We start from the raw sequence: 17,276 nt of genomic DNA on the forward strand, positions 1-17,276 counted from the left end.
TACCTCTCACCAGAGAGAGCATCATGGGATAGAAATTTCCATAGTCTAGCTTAATGAGTGCTTCCAGTGTACTTCAAGCTGGCCAATACCCTCCATCCTCTCCGATTCAGAAAATTGTATTTTCCAGGCCTCACGTGAGAGTTCAGAGCCAAGATGCAGGCTCTGATTCCTAAACGACCTAGTTACTTCTGAAAATTAGACCAAGTATACTTTCTAAATCTCAGGTGTCTATTTCCCAAAGATAAGTCCATATTCATTGGGGTAGCAAGAATACATACAGGATGCTCTGTGTGTGCTCAAGGCAGCATCCTCTCTTCACACACACACACACACACACACACACACACACAGCCAACCCTGGCCAGTGTGGCTCGGTGTTTAGATCAGCACTGTAGGGTCTAGGGTTCAATTAATTCCCAATCAGGACACATACCTAGGTTAAGGGTTCAATCCTGGGTGGGGGTCAGGATACCTGCATGAGGCAATAGATTGATTTTTCTCTCTCTCTTCCTGGAATCAATGTTAAAAAAAAAAAAAAAAAAAAAAAAAAAAAAAAAAAAGTCCTTGAGTGAGGAATCAAAGAACAAACAAAAAATGGACAGCATACTATTACCAACCATCAGCAGGCTGCTCCAGGGGCCAAGCCCCTGCTCTGTCTCTGCGCTGTGATGGGCCGTCTAAGCCATCCCAGCTTCCCTTTAATCTGGGAGTTTTGATCCCCACTGCAGGGTGAAGGGTCATTTCGACAATCTCACTTTGGACAAGTGAGAAGAGAAAGCATTTTACTTTGATCCCCACAACTGCTTGCTATGCAGTGGGCACTCCAGCGGGTAGGCAGTGGGTGGCAACAGCTGCCAGACACCTTCCCCCAAGGATGTCTCAGTTGGTGCCAAAAGCCCATATAAGCTCTTTCTGATCTCTGTGCCAGTGACTGCAGGCTCTGGACAGAAGCCAGGAGGCCACCAGAGCCTGCATTCTTCTCCCCCTCGCCCGCCAAGAATGGGGAGGGATGGCTTGGGAGCCCGTCAGGAAAGGAGCTAGTGGCTCTGAGACACATGCTTCAGCTGTCACACCTGCTCACATGGGGACTCACACAGGCACACACGCACACTCAAATAGTTCCGAGTTTTCTTGTTCCATGTGCCCCACACCCAAAGCAGTTGTAATAAAAACTCCCATCAATGAAACTGTTGTTCCCAGTTTGTCTCCTTCCTTCCTCCCTTCTTTCAGCCCCTCCCCCGACATGAATTGATGTGTGACTGGCACCTACCATGTGCCAGCCATTGTGTTGGGAGGGAAAGACACAGTCTCAGGGAAGAAAGTATTTATGAGTACTAATCAGATGCAAGACAAAATAGAGTGTTACATGATGGTGGCCACAGGCCAAATCTGACCTGCAGGCATGTTTAGTGTAGCTGACAAGGAATTTTTTAAAATTGGAAAAGTTCACATTGAAACAAGTATTTCCATTTTCTTTTGAAATAACAAATCTGGGCCTGGCCAGAGTGGCTCAGTGGTTGAGCATCGACCTATGAACCAAGAGGTCATGGTCAGGGTATATGCCCTGGTTGTGAGCTCGATGCCCCGTGTAGGGCATGCAGGAGGCAGCCAATCAATGATTCTCTTTCATTATTGATGTTTTTCTCTCTCTCTCCCTATCCCTTCTTCTCTGAAGTCAATAAAAATATATTTTCAAAAACACAAAACAAGTCTAACAACAACTAGATGGACGTGAACGTGTCATATATATATAAAATTGATTTTTACAGAGAGGAAGAGAGAGGGATAGAGAGTTAGAAATATTGATGAGAGAGAATCATCGATCAGCTGCCTCCTGCACCCCTCCCCCACACACACTGAGGATGTGCCCACAACCAAGGTATATGCCCTGACTGGAATCGAACCTGGGACCTTTCAGTCCTCAGGCTGACGCTCTATCCACTGAGCCAAACAGGTTTCAGGAAAAGTATCCTCTTTAAAAAAATATATTTTATTGATATTTCACAGAGAGGAGGAAGGGAGAGAGATAGAGAGCTAGAAACGTCGATGAGAGAGAAACATCGACCAGCTGCCTCTTGCACACCCCCTACCGGGGATGTGCCCGCAACCAAGGTACATGCCCTTGACTGGAATCGAACCTGAGACCTTTCAGTCCTCAGGCTGACACTCTACCACTGAGCCAAACCGGCTTCGGCAAAAGTATCCCCTTTAGATGGGAAAGGTATTCTCAGTTTGCCACAGCCTACATACCCCCATCTCCCACCCACACTCTTCACCATTAATTCAACTGCTCTTCATCCATTCATGCTCCCTGCAATGATTGTGCAGGTGTGAGAACACATGGCCCTAAAAATGAAAAGGCATCAAAGGGTCCAGAGTAGAGAAACATTATCTCTGCTTCAGGAAGTCAGATGAGTTAACCCTTGAACTAGGTCCAAATACTCCATTGATTTAAATAGTTGTTGTTTCCCCCGCCCCTTGTGAGAGGCACAAGGGAAGGCCATCTTCACAGTATCCCCAGCAGTTGGTCTCAATGCAGACTTGTGAGATGTGCTGAATGAATGGAGTCACGAGAAGCACCAGGTGGAAAAGGCAATTCCAAGCAGAGAGAACTGCGGGCACAAAGGCATGATAGTAAATAGTGCGCAGGGAAACGGCAAATAGTGCCTGTGAATGGAGGTGCCGGAAGTGCGAGGTGAGTGGGATCACGAAGGGTAGAAGCAGCAGCAGCTGAGCAGAGAAAATAAACACCAGTGGGTTCCTGAAGCTCTTTGGGTGCCGCGGTAAGAAAGTACCCGGGAAACCTGGAAAGTGACTTAAGGAGTGAAGTGACAGGATCCGATGCTTGGTTCACAGAGAGAACTCTGGCAGAGTGGTGGGTGGAGAGAAGTGAGCTCCAGAGAAAGACAGAGGCTGCAAATAGAATTCAAGTCGAAGCTCCCCATTACCTTTCTAAGGCCCCTGCGCTACACGGGGATCTACTTTAAGAAAACGGTGCCCCCTGCTGACTAAGTCTGGGCTTGCACCTCTGGGGACCAAAAGGGAAATGATGCTTGGCCTGAAAAACAGCATCTGGAAGCCCTGCGCACACAATTCTGAGTCGTGGTGTGTCCAGAGGGCCGCCTGCTCCTAGGAAAAGTGGCCCGTGAGGATGTATGTGACAATGGCTAACGCCACAAACAGTCTTGCCAGATAAATACAGAATGCTGCCTAAATTTGAATTTTCAGATAACACAAAAACGTTTGGTATGTCTCAAATAATACACAACAATTTATAGTATAAGTTTGTCTAACAAACTGTGTTTATCTAAAATTTAAATTTAGCTGGGTATCCTTTATTTTTCTTTACTAACGCTGACAATCCTAGATAAAATGTGTATAGGAGCTGGGAGACAAGCAGAAATAAAATTGGATGCATTCCTCTCTTTGGGTATCTCTGCAACCTCAACCCCCTCCCTCCATATAAGCAGTACAGGAGATGATGCTTTCTTACTACTGGTAGTATATTTTGCAGTGGTGCGTGATCCACCTCTATTTGGGAAATAACTTGTAATGAAATGAGTCCCATTAGTACAGGACCCTGTATATTTGAGAATTTGAAGAGCGCCATGGATTCTTTTTTTTAGAGAAATGAACCTGTTAGCTCGACACATGTGTGAGCGCTTGTGCCACTGCTCATACACACATGCTTTTATATGAAATCTCAGGGAGCTCCCAGCCCTCATGTAAGAGGGATGCACTCCTTCTAGGGATGTGGTATGAATGGGGCACTTCCGGATCCGGAGGAGGAAATGGTGCTCTTCGGGACCTAAGCTGAAACACGGAGCTTCTAAAGCTCAGGTCACTCACATGCCATGATGAAACACAGAAGGAAGAGTCCATTTCGGTCCTTGGTAAATGCCTGGAACCTCCTCCCTCCCCCAGCACTAACAGGGCAGGCGTATGGGGACAGAAGGCCCACCAGCCCACATGGACTTGCGCCTCAGCCAGGTGGAAGCACTGAATGAAATCACCTGTCATTCCAAGACTCTCTTGGTTTCCCTTCCCATCCTCCTTGCCATGGCAGGCATAGCCCACTGGTTCCCAGTGTGAGAGCCGTGCCTGTCAGAAATTGGCTTTCACTAGTGGGTGAAACCTTCCAGACTAAGTTCTGGATACTCTCAGCTGGGTGAGCAAAACCATGGCCTGAACATTCGGCAGGGGGTGGGGGTGGGTGTGTGTAGACTTTGGAGCAGAGGATCTGAGTCTCCCTCTCACTGCCCTACCCTGGAAGCCCCGTGGCCCCCACAGCCTGCTCCTGGCCCTATAGAGGGAAGGCAGGAGTGGGCTAGGTCAGGGGGTGCTGTTTGCACTCTCGGTGTGTGCTAAATGATGCAAAAACTCTTTGCAGGTTGCTTCCATCTTTGTCAGCATGCTTATGGAACATTCCGGTTCCAGTGAACTCCATTATGGAATACAGACCCAAGTTGACCTAGTTGTATCAAACAATCATAATGAAATGCCCAACCATGTAGTCCCATAGGATGTTTGACATTGAACATTTTCTGCAATTAAAAAAATAATTTATCTTTTTTCCTGTGTGGTAGTGTGATTTCCAACCATCGTTTCTCTGGAGGAAAGGTCTGTTATTCTGAAATGGGTAGCTTTTCCTAATTTTAAAATACATGTTTTTATTTATTTTAGAGAGGGGAGGGAGAGAAACATCTATACTATCTACATGCAACCCGACTGGGGATCAAACCCACAACCTGGGTACGTGCCCTGACCAGGAACCAACAGCGACCTTTTGGTGCACAGGATGGCACTGAACCGGCTATAATTTTAAGAGTTATCAGTGTCCTTTCCTAAGCCATAATGGTGATATTAGTTTCGAACGTTCTTAGGAAGATTAAAAAAGCAGCATCAAGTTATTCGGAAATTCTCCTAGACCGGGAAATCCAAACAGCTGGGCTCAGCTCGCTGACCTGCCCTGCAGTGAGCGGACTCACTCTGGGGCCCTGCCCTCCCCCAGAGTCGGGTGACCTTCAGTTAATGCAGTTTCCAATGTGGGGAGACTTGTTCCTAGCCCCGGCTCTCCCCAGGAGTGTTGTAAGGATAAAATGTCACGGACTAAAAAGCTTTGGGGGAGGAGGAGCTCAATAAATACACTAGATTGCTGCTCCTGAGGACAGCTGGCGTGTTCTCAGTGGGAAGGGCCCAACGATCCCGCAGAGACCTGGGACAATTTCTCTGCTCCGCCAGGGCATCTGGGGGAAGTGACCGGCACACTCACAAATGTGCAGACTGTTCTAACTGCAAGTGGGACCAGACAGGCTGCAGAGGCAATGTGTCTCCTGAGGAGCTTTGCTCCCTTCTCTTTAAGGTGACCAGACAGCCCGATTTTTAACAATTTGCCCCTCGTCCCTCAGCGTTTTAAAAAAGTCCCTCTGTGGGACACGGGGCAAATTGTTAAAAATCGGGACATCTGGTCACCTTTCTCTAAGGGGGCAGGTCCAAGACACTGAACTCAGGGAATCTTACGTTCTAGCTGACCTCTCAGGGACACGCCCCTCCCGCAGGTTGCCCAAGCTCCCCTAACTTGTTTTTTCCTTTCTGCAGGTGCAGATGAGTGCTGTCCTCTTCAGGAGGGTGTCACACGGCCGTGAGAAAGCACACCATCCATTCCTAAATACCTCTTTCGAGATTAGCCAGTGTTGAAATCCTGCCCCTTTAAGGCCTTTGGAAAACCATGTATAATTTTTGTTTCTTCTCAAGTTTAATTTTGGAACAGCTTTCCCCACGGTTTTATCCCAAATCACGTTTGTGGGTCACTCCCCTTGCCAGAGGCTAAGGTGTACGTGACATGGAAAAACTGCTTGCCCTGGCTGGTTTGGCTCGGTGGATAGTGTTGGCCTGCAGACCAAAGGTTCCCGGTTCAATTCGAGTCAAGGGCATATACCTTGGTTACAGGTTCCTCCCAGGTCTGGGCCTTACTCGGGACTCGTGCAGGAGGCAACCAATCGATATGTTTCTCTCACATGGGTGTTTCTGTCTTTCCCCCTCTTCCATTCTCCCTAAAAGTCAATAGGAAAATATCCTCAGGTGAGGATTAACAAAGACAAACAGCTGAGGAGGTGGATCTGATGGTTTGACCAAAATAGACAGAGTACAATACACTTCAAACTCGGAGAACGGTGTCTGGGGAAAGCTGTGCTGGTTCCCTCCCTTCCACACAAAGCGAGAATTAACTGCACACGCAAGTCCTTTGATCTTTAGAAACACGAGGCGTCGGGCCGCCCAAGGTTAGGGATCAACATACTTTTGTTTGAACTCGTCTGGCATTTCGTTTGTATTGGCCCTATTGGACCTAACAGTGTTACCGACTCGTCTAACCTGGCCCTCTGTTCCCATGAGCCTGCAGGGAAGTACGCCACCCCGAACAAGCTGGCAGCTCACACATTTCCAAATGTCTCCCGGTTCGATTGGAAGATGTCTCACTGCAGAGCCACCCTTCTGCCTGCGCTCTCACTTGAAGCGATTGGAGGGAGAAGCACGAGAGAAGCCAGGCAGCTTAAAGCCCTTTGCTCTGCTTGGCAGTGGATCCAAAGCTCACTCCCTCCTTTCATCTTCCCACACTCTCTGCAGCTCAAGCCTCACCGTGCCCAGACACCTCCCTTCCTTGCTACTCCTGAGTGTTTGAGATGCAACGATTTGTTTACCCATCTCCCTATTAGACTATAAACCCTTAAAGGGCAAGTGCAGGTCCTACTCTGCTTTGGAGCTCCTAGCATTTCACAGTATGCGGCACACAAAAGGGAGTGTTAGGTGGACGGGGGATTGGACGGACACACCAGAACCTGTCTCCTAGCCCACTGTTGGTAGGACATGCTTGCTTTAGAAACAGGTGAGAGCCATGCTGGGTTGTTGAGAATGGTCTTGTTCTTGGTGGCTAGTATCAGGCATGTCTGAGACAGCTAGTTGGAAATGGCAGGGTAGAGGTAGGGGAGTGTTGATAGCTGGGAAAATGTCTGTTGTTTAAACAGTAGGCCTCTGCCCCTGGTAACATACTACCCAACTGATTCACAGGAGAAGACAGTTTGGAAGAATCATCAGCAATTAATGCAACTTTTAGGATGAAAAAAAGTGGGGCCCTAACTGGTTTCACTCAGGGCATAGAGCATTGGCCTGTAGACTGAAGGGTCCCAGGTTCGCCGAAACCGGTTTGGCTCAGTGGTGGAGCGTCGGTCTGCGGACTGAAGGGTCCCGGGTTCGATTCTGGTCAGGGGCATGTACATTGGTTGCGGGCACATCCCCTGTAGGGGGTGTGCAAGAGGCAGCTGGTCGATGTTTCTCTCTCATCAATGTTTCTAGCTCTCTCTCTCCCTTCCTCTCTGTAAAAAATCAATAAAATATATTTTTTTAAAAAAAGAAAAGGGGGGGGGGTTTTTCCCAGGTTCAATTCCGGTCAAGGGCACATGCCTGGGTTGTGGGCTCGATCCCCAGTAAGGGGCATGCAGGAGGCAGCTGATTGATGATTTTCTCTCATCACTGATGTTTCTTTCTCCCTCTCTCTGAAATCAATAAAAATATTTGATATATAATATATATATAGGGTAAGGGGCGAAGGCATTTCAGTAGATGTACCTCTCAGGTTCAAAACGAGAGGGGGCCTTAGGGCCAGAGCTGCAGGACACCCAGGCCCCTAGAGAGGGGGATGAGTGTGAACGAGGCCGGGCTTGAAAGGCTGGGCGGGGGGTGGCAAGGCAGGGCTCGGGAAGGAGGCTGGGCTCCCATCTGGAGAGCCCAGGGCCGGGGCTGCTGAACAGATGGAGGGAAAGTTGCAGCTGGTGGAAATGCACTTTCATGTGTAAAATGTGGTCCCTGGGGGACTGCGATTTCCAACTCTGAAGGCAGCAGTAGGCAGGTGGCTCTGGTCCACGCTCCGCCTTCTCCCCCCATTGCCACCCAGAAAACTCAGCCGCGGCTCTGTGCCAGGACTCAGCCACTATGCCTTCCACCAGCAACAGACAGAAGCTAGCATGGTGACACCTTGGCTCAGCCAGGACGGCAGAGGACTGCAGTACGTTAGCAGCTGAAGGGGGCAGGAGGATAGGAAGGATTAATCCAGCCCCCCCAGGAGGGGACCAGGTGGACTCAGACAGAGATGGAGGGGAGTCAGACCTTCCAGAGCTGTTCATGACACACATTTGGGTCTCCGCTCTCGGTGAGCTCTGGCTGAAGGGGAGGCTGTGGGAAAACGGGAAAACAGCAGACTCTCAGGCTCTGGGCTCAGCTTACCCCAACCTCCAGAGAAGTTTCCTCAGGCGAGAATATATATAGTTGTTTTTAAAGAAATATTTCCCCACCAGAAGAAATATTTCTTTTTCTTGGAGAAAGTGTTTTTTTACATTCTATGGCCCTATCCCAGCCACCTCTCCTGGCACATTGAGACTCTCACCTGTGGGATGGAGGATGCAATCTATTAAAGTTCCTCCCTATAATGGTTAGGCTCTTGAAGGAATTAACCACCCAACCAGGTAACCACACCTGATAGGAAGCAGGGGAATGGGCATCAAGGTCTGCCTCTTCCCTCTTTCTCTCTCTCTCTTTTTTCTTCTTCTTTTACAGAGAGGAAAGGAGAGGGACAGGGAGTTAGAAACACTGATGAGAGAGAAACATCAATCAGCTGTCTCTTGCACGGCCCCCACTGGGGATGTGTCCGCAACCAAGGTACATGCTCCTGACTGGAATTGAACCTGGGACCCTTCAATCTGCAGGCTGACGCTCTATCCACTGAGCCACACCAGTCAGGGCTCTTTTTTTTTTTTTTTTTTTTTTGGAAGAGTTTTGCCTATAATACTTGTTTCAGAAGCAATCTTAATAATAAAAGGGTAACATGCTCCTCTTTCTGTATGTTAGGCTGTGCTCAGGTCATCAAGAACAGAAACTGCCAACACTTGTTAAAATCCAAGGCTTTTTTTTTCTTTCTTTTCAGAATATGTGATTTTGCTTCCTTTAAAAAAAAACAACACAAAAAACAGACAAACCCAGTCGTTTATCCCTATTGTGTCCATTTTCCTAAGAGATATTACTGTTTGAAATAATAACTTAAATAGTCCTGCGCTGGAGGTAGTCCCTCTTCCTAGTGGGATGTCTTCTTGGCTCCTTTCCCAAACTTGGCATCGAGACCGAGACCTGTGGAAAGGGAGAAAATGAGCTGAGAATTGTGGGTGAAAAGAAAACCTACCAATGACTTAGGGAGGGGGAGAGAAAAGTTCAGCCTTGAACTTAAACATAAGACGGGAAACCATAAAAATATAGAGGCATCCACAGGCAGCAAAATCTCAGACATGCCAAAAGAACTTCTTCACTGATACTGCCCCTAGGGCAATGGAAGCTAAAGAGAAAATAAACAAATGGGACTACATCAAAATAAAAAGCTTTTTTACAGCAAAAGAAACCATCAACAAAACAACAAGGAAGCCCACTGTATGGGAGAACATATTTGCAAATGTTATCACTGATAAAGGTTTAATCTCCAACATCTATAGATAGCTTATACAACTAAATAAAAGGAAAATGAATGATCCAATTAAAAAATGGGCAATGGACCTAAATAGAATATTTTCTTTTTCTTTTTTCTTTTCTTTATTTTAATATATTTTATTGATTTTGTACAGAGAGGAAGAGAGAGAGATAGTTAGAAACATCGATGAGAGAGAGTCATCGATCAGCTGCCTCTTGCACACCCCCTACTGGGGATATGCCCGCAACCAAGGTACATGCCCTTGACCGGAATCGAACCCGGGACCCTTCAATCCCCAAGCCGACGCTCTATCCATTGAGCCAAACCGGTCTCGGCGTAAATAGAATATTTTCAAAAGAAGACAGAAGGAAGGCCAAGAGGCACATGAAAACATGCTCAAAGTCACTAATTATCCGAGAGATGCAAATCAAAAGGACAATGCGGTACCATCTCACACCTGTCAGAATAACCAACATCAACAAATCAACAAACGACAAGTGTTGGCGAGGTTGCGGAGAAAAAGGAACCCTCGTGCACTCTTGGTGAGAATGCAGACTGGTGCAACCACTGTGGAGAACAGTATGGAGCTTCCTCAAAAAACTGAAAATGGAACTCCCATTTAACCCAGTAATCCCACTCCTAGGATTATATCCCAAGAAATTAAAAACACCAATCAGAAAGGATATATGCACCCCTTTGTTCATAGCAGCACAATCTACAATAGCTAGAATTTGGAAACAGCCTAGGTGCCCATCAGCAGATGATTGGATCAAAAAACTATGGTACATCTACACAATGGAATACTATTCTGCCATAAAAAAGAAAAAATTCTCATCATTTGCAGCAACCTGGATAGAATTGGAGAACATCATGCTGAGTGAAATAAGCCAGTCAATGAAAGAGAAACACCACATGACCTCACTCATTTATGGATAATAAAGAACATTATAAACCGATGAACCAAAAGATAGATATAGAGACAATAAAGCAACAAGCAGACTGTCAAATTACAGCAGGAAGGGTAGGGAGATCTGGGGGAGATAAGAGATCAACAGAAGGACTTGTATACATGTATATAAGTACAACTAATGGACACAAAACTCTGGGGAGGGAGAGTATGTATGGAGGGGGAGCAATGTTAAAATATGTACACAGATAATAATTTAATTTAAAAAATATGCAAAAAAAAAAAAAAAAAGTTCAGCCTTGATTCTCCAAAATTGGGGCTTTAAATAAAACTAGTTTCTAAACATGGGTTTTATAAAGCTCCCTCGGAGAAAAGAGAATGGCATCAAATGAAAAAAAAAAAAATCATCAAGACACAGGTAATTACACACACACACACACACACACACACACTCTCACAGTGCTGTCTTGATGACTCTGTGTGTGTATTACAGCAAGACTGAAAGAAACAGTCAAAATTTCTAAGCTCATTCTCTCAACTCACCCACAGAAAGCATAAATACAGAATAAATATAATAATTTTACCCTGTTCAGTTTCTGGGGAAACCTGAGTCACTGGAAGAAAATCACTAAAATTAAATGCTTATTAGAAAGACTGGATTAAAAAGTTTCCTTACAACCCAGGAATTCTACTTCTGGATATTTATCCAAAGAAAATAAGAACACTAAATCAATTGTACATTCATTGTAATAGCCAAGACATGGATGCAACATAGGTGTCCATCAGTAGATGAATGGATAAAGAAAATGTCACACACACACACACACACACACACACACACACACAGGAATGTTAATAATAAAAAAAGAAAGAAATCTTGCTATTTGCAACAACATGGATGGACCCAGAGGGTGTTATGCTAAGTGAAACAAGTCGGACAGAGAAAGACAACGACTATATGATTTCACTTATATGAGAAATCTAAAAAAAACAAATCAAACAAACAAACGAAAACAGACTCATAGAACCAAATAATAAACTGATGGTAAACAAAGGGGGGAGGGGAGAATGGGGGACAGAGGATGAGTGAAAAAAGTAAAGGGGAATAAGATGTACAAACTTCCAGTCATAAAATAAGCCACAGAGATGTAGTGTACAGCATAGGGAAAAGAGGCAATAATATTGTAATCACTTGGCATGATGACAGACAGTTATGAGACTTATTGTGGTGATCACATCATCAAGTATAAAAATGTTGAGTCACTATGTTGTACAACTGAAATGAATGCACTATTGTATGCCAACTATACTTGAATTTAAAATTTTTAAGTTTTCTATATAATAACTAAATAAATGTTATAATTACACAAGTAAGTTTTAGAGAGGGAAAATAAAGCTCTGTCCCTCTCTGTATGGCTCAGAGATGCCTGCTCTGCATGGAACTTACCCAAGAACACAAGCACAGTGCCCACCCACTGCATGGAGCTGATGGGGTTGGCAAAGAGGATCACAGAGGCCAAAATGGTGAAGAACTTCCGAGTTGTAGTGATGATAGAGCAGGTCAAGGGACCAAAATACACAACCGTCATGAAGATGAAGCTCTAGAGAAAGACAGAAGGAAGGGAGGGTTGGGTTGGTTCTTGGGTATCTGCCAGAAGGTCTGAAGTCTGAAACAGGATATTAGAGTTAATCTTGCCACCGCTCCTCTCCCAGCCACACCACCCCCTCTCAAAGCACTCACCTGACCCAGGGCACTGGTGAGGCCAAAGAGCAGGATGTTATAGATGATGGCAGGGTACCTTTCAGCAAAGCTCAAGAACTCCCAGAGCTCGCCGGTGAACAGGATTGCTAGGGAGACATGTCAAAAGGTGAAGGGTGCATCCTGGGTGCCATACCCTTGCCTACACCTGCACAAGGCCCAATGAAGTACTCTGAGAGAGGACAGGATGTGGGAAATGCATGGAGTGAACCTTTATCTTCCCATCGGGCATCCGTTTTCTATTTTTCTGACTAGAGAAACTAAGGCTCTTCCTAAAAAGGCTTGATAATGAACGAGTTACTTCTGCCGAAAGCGGTTGAAAGCAGAGATCCTCAGATGTTGTGGAGATACTGATCCACACATCTCTAGTTCAAGGCAGCCCCAAGCACTGGTTACTGCCAGCCATCAGCAGCCTCCTTTGTTATACTACAAAATATATATATACTTTCTATATGTGCCCAGATTTGGAGAAGATTATGAAGTACTGACCTACAAGCAAATACATTCATTTTCAAACTATATTCAACACAGACCACATGCCAGTGTCTTACCTCCCTTAGAAGAGGGAGAGTTCCTAAGCACCCCTTATTCTATCGCTGTGCTCCCCCATGTTACTTAGCACAGTGTGCCCCGACTGAGCCAGGAACGAGTAGCAAGCCGAGCGTGCGGTGAAGGTTTACCCAGGACAATTCTCGGGGGCTTGGACACAGGGCATCTTAGAGTCAAGGTAGGACTTTGGCTTGGGCAAAGTGAGCAACTGTCATTTGAGCTAGAGATCGACTGAGTGAGGGCAGCCTGCCCTCTGGTGACACACAGAAAGAACAGCAGAACTGCTCCTTACCAGCTCCCAACAGCAATGTCGACCAGAGGTTAATGTTCAACATCATGTGGTTGGAGCCTGTTTGATAATGAGCCCGCATGTGGTCCTGGGAAACACCTGTCAGTCCATCCAGGGTCAGAGATAACAACTGGAAAAGAAAGGTTGTACTTTGCGGCGAGACGGCTAACAGTGCCCCTCCCTGACCCAGGACACAGGACTCTCACCTCTGAGACTCCTCAGAAAGCTGCTGCCTTAAGACAGAGTCCTCAGACAAAATGCTGCCATTTGGTCCTGGGTGGAGGATGGGGAGACACCATGCAAGCTCCCTCGTCCCCCCGGCATGGAATGACAGGCTACCTGAGCCATATGGCTGTAATGTAATCAGGACAGAGCAGGAAGCCTACCACTTTCTGACACACTGCTAGGGAGCCCGGCGTGCAAGGAGGAGGACAGGTTGTGGTGAGCCACATACACTCTTCCATTAACGCTAGAGAGAGGAACTCTATTCCCAGCACATCAGCCTGCTGGCAAGGAAGACAGCACTTGAGAGCCTGGGTTCTGTGGTCACACAGCCTGGGTTAGAAATCTGAGCAATGTGAGCCACTAACTGCCACTTAGTAGCCATGTGATCATGGGCAAGTAACTTAACCTTTTTCAGTTTCTTCATCTGTAAAATGAAGATAATACTATTTGTGTTATGAGGTTATTGTAGAAATTAATCAATTAGTATGTAAAACACCTGAAACAGCGCCTATATACAGCAAGCAATAGCTATTATAGTATTACTAGGGGCCCGAGGCACGAAATTCGTGCAAGACTAGGCCTTCCTCTCCCCGGCTGCTGGCAGCCAGCACAGGTTTCCCTCTGGCACCCAGAAGGTCGTTGGGCTGTGTGTGTGTGTGTGTTTTCTAATTAGCATATTATACTTTTATTATAGATTTTTAACTCTGGCTTCAGGTTTCTCAGAAAGCCACAGTGAGAGACCTTTACTCTTTGTTCTCAGATCTCTGTCAAGTCACAGGAGCATTTAGACATAAGCCTCAGTGTCATCCTTTTCCCAGGAGAGCTGAGCTGCCGTTAAATATTTCAGACTCCCTACGATGGCCTTAGCAAAGCCAGGGGTCATGTAGCAAGAGACAAAGACCAAAAATGGAGGCAGGGAACACCACAACCTCTCTCAAGACCTGTAACGGGCCTTTTGCCTGCTCGGTGGGGGTTTTCCTTGGTTAAGATGACTGAAAATGGCGCCTTTCCCACCGGGAACACATACCAGGAGCAGCTCTCCATAGCCAATTGTGTGTTCTTCCACCCCAACTCCTTTCTTGGGTTTGTACATGAAAAGGGCCACGCCAGCCACAATGAGCAGCACACACAGGTACTTGGCCTTCGGGTACCTCTTCTTCAAGAGCGTCACTCCCAGGAGCATGACTGCAGGGAAGAAAGAGAACGGGAAATTCAGGAACCCGAGGACACTGATAATCTCCTCCTAGGAGCCAAGAACAGACTCATGGGAGAAAAGTATGTCCGTGAAGGAAGGCCTACAGAGGATAAGAGGAGGGTGTGGTATGAGGTTGGCACCTTGATAGAGCCGACTGAGCAACAGGGCTGAACACAGATATAAGGCAGGGGAAAGGTAGATAACCAAATGAAAGGTCCAGGAAGGAACAGGGCAAAGGTGGGTGCAGCGAAGAAGAGTGAAAGGTTGAGAGAAAGTAACTGATGGTCAAAATGGAAGTTAGGGTGACAATGGAAATACATAGGACACCAAAATGACTGACCATGAGCCTCTAGCTCCCAGCTCATGTATATATCCAACACCAAAGGCAGTGACACAGAGGAAGGATGGCAGGGGGAAGGAGGGGGGGAAGGCCTGGAGAGAGCTATAATGGGAAGCTGAAGCCTGCAGAGACTCAGAGCTCCCGCAGAGAAGGTGAGGGTTTATTATAGGAAGAGAGGATGGAAGATGGGAGACCATCTTCTTCTCCTTACCTGGAATTGGTTTGCAGGATTTACCAAGGACCTGAAATTAAATTCAGCAGATAATTTCTGAGCATCTGTGATTTGCCAGGTACCATGCTAAGCGCTGCATTAAGATGAGTGTGGGCCTGCATCAGAGACTGCAGCCTCAAAAAAGCAGCCCTATGGAGGCCAACCCACCACCACTAACCCTTAGGTCTATGGCTCTTTGCACTCTAACTTCCTCAAACACACTTGCTTTTTATTTAAGTCACAGACCCGAGGGGAAAAATCCTTAGTCCTTTTCAAATAACTTCTGACCCAACCCTCATCCCATCCTGAGGTTTCACCTGAGTTGGGTAGTTGACAAACTGTAGTGCTGAGTTGCTGGAGACCATGGCACCCAGATAGGAGATAGAACAGGCAGCATAGAGCCAACTCCGGGTACGATCCACCCTGGCAGTGTCAAAAAACTGGATCACTGGGAGAAGACAAAAAAAGAAAACAGGCAAGACGGTGGGCCTAGAAGGGACCACTGAGCAGAAGTTGCAGCCACATGAAAAAAAACCTTGTCTGTCAAATAAAACAAGTACATGCTAATTCTGTCCTCTTGCGCTGGGAAATACCTGTAGATTACCCAGCTCTCCAATCCCACCTAAGCCTAACACAAGACCACATGCAGGGCAGAGGTGGGGCACTGAATCATTCCGTCCAAGGGACTAGTTAGTCTGCTGTTAGCCTCAGGAAACAGGGAGAAAGCTCGAAACATGCTTTATGTTGACACATAAAGGAAAACCAAAGGGCCAAAGAAAAATTAAGTTTTCTCAATGGGCATCTGTGATACAAAGGACCCATTCTCTGCCCATCTGACTCCGTTGGTCTAACTTAGGGAAACAGGGTTTTACTCCATTCCAAAGCCACGATTTTTCTAGACTCAACAGAAAGGCCATGTAAGTGCTAAGGGGGTGGTGGGAGATCCTGAGAGTTAGACCTTAAGATTGGATCACTGCCTAACGTCCCGGATACAAAGGGGAGGGGGCACCTACCAGAATGCTATCTGGGTACTCACAGATTTTGGCAAACAGGGCATTGATCACACATTGGATGAAGACCAAAGTTAAGGCAAAAGTGAACGTCTCCTGCTTGGCTCCCTCCCCATACTTTCCTCTTGTTCTAGGAATGAAACACACGAAAAAGAACGGGGAGGAATCAGTCTGTTTCCTTCAGTGTCATCTAGTATGCCCAGAGGTGCTTCACATGTTGACGTTCTCTTGCCTTGCTGGAGGTGGGGAGAGTTTGCTCAGGATCCCTGGGCTCATTTACAAAAGGGGCCCACCTTATTGGATTTAGAAATTAAGACATCCCAGCCTGCGAACCCTGTAGCCTAGGACAAGAATGTCCTTAAAGGATGGAGTTAGGAGAAACGTAGAAAATGAGATGGTGAAACGAGATACCCCAGGCAGCAGAAGGGCTTTGGGCTACAGCAGCAAGACCGAGGGCGAAAGAGTCAGCTGTCTGCAGCATCTGGGAGTTCCAAAGAGGAACCGGCACAGGTCACGAAAACCTGTTGGGGATGGGGATGGGGGTGGGAGTGAGATGGGGATGGGGATGGAAGTAAATCCCAACCAGTAAACCCCAAGCCCTTAGAACCAATAGGGGAAAAGGAATCAAGGGAAGGAAAATCACCAGGTCCCCAGAATCCAAAGACCAACTTTCGCATTTTGGAAATCTGGGGCGGCTGAGCGGCGCTGCAAAGGTGCTGGGGTGCTGGGAGGGCGGGAGGGAACACCCAAGGCAGGGGCGTGAGGACCGCGAACCCCACCACAGGTTGCGGGAAGGGGGGTAGGATACCGGGGGATGTCTGCTTCCCCACCCGGGGACCCGCTCACATCTTTTCCTGCAGGATCCCATAGTAGAAGTAGCAGACAAAGACGCCGAGGAAGCAGATCGGCAGCCGCAGCCGGTCGGGCACCAGGGAGTTGCTAGCGGCCATGAGACGCTCAGAAGACCCCACTGGAGACCCGCTCACAGCCGGCTGCGGCAGCGGCGGCGACAGCTCCAGCCGGACATCGCCGACCGGCGACAGGGGCCTCATAGGAGCTGCATGCGACAGCCCGCGCAGCAGGGCCCAACAGCCACCACCACAACTGCCAGCTCAGGGCTGCCGAGGGGGAAACTCCTCAGAACCCAGAAACCACTATTAAGGAAAGCAAAACACCCTGGGATCTTGGTTTCGTCTCTAGAGGCCAGGGAGGCAGCTGCCCCAGGTGAATGGCTTGCCCTTGAGATTTTTACAATCAGGCAACTCCGAGGACAACTACAACCCGAG

The 17,276-nt window shown here is 47.1% G+C and overlaps 1 protein-coding gene across 3 annotated transcripts; it reads right to left on the reverse strand.

The window, feature by feature from the left end:
• Nucleotides 1–9,015: 9,015 nt before the first annotated feature.
• On the reverse strand, nt 9,016–17,065 carry SLC35B1 (solute carrier family 35 member B1). Of its 3 annotated transcripts, none has more exons than XM_036451713.2 (9): nt 16,837–17,064; nt 16,017–16,120; nt 15,298–15,428; nt 14,981–15,011; nt 14,262–14,419; nt 13,013–13,139; nt 12,154–12,260; nt 11,860–12,013; nt 9,016–9,174 (listed from the first exon to the last, which is right to left on the reverse strand). In XM_036451713.2, exons 1-9 carry the CDS (start codon nt 17,040–17,042, stop codon nt 9,122–9,124), a joined length of 1,071 nt encoding a protein of 356 aa, XP_036307606.1. In that variant the 5' UTR covers nt 17,043–17,064; the 3' UTR covers nt 9,016–9,121. The 3 variants fall into 3 exon arrangements, with proteins under 3 accessions (XP_036307606.1, XP_036307608.1, XP_036307607.1); XM_036451715.2 differs by having other exon boundaries at nt 15,298–15,403; nt 16,837–16,978; XM_036451714.2 differs by lacking the exon at nt 16,017–16,120 and having other exon boundaries at nt 15,298–15,403; nt 16,837–17,065.
• Between the last annotated feature and the right edge of the window lie 211 nt (nt 17,066–17,276).

This window comes from Pipistrellus kuhlii, unplaced genomic scaffold (assembly GCF_014108245.1).
Source record: "Pipistrellus kuhlii isolate mPipKuh1 unplaced genomic scaffold, mPipKuh1.p scaffold_m20_p_22, whole genome shotgun sequence".
NCBI classification, from domain to species: domain Eukaryota; kingdom Metazoa; phylum Chordata; class Mammalia; order Chiroptera; family Vespertilionidae; genus Pipistrellus; species Pipistrellus kuhlii.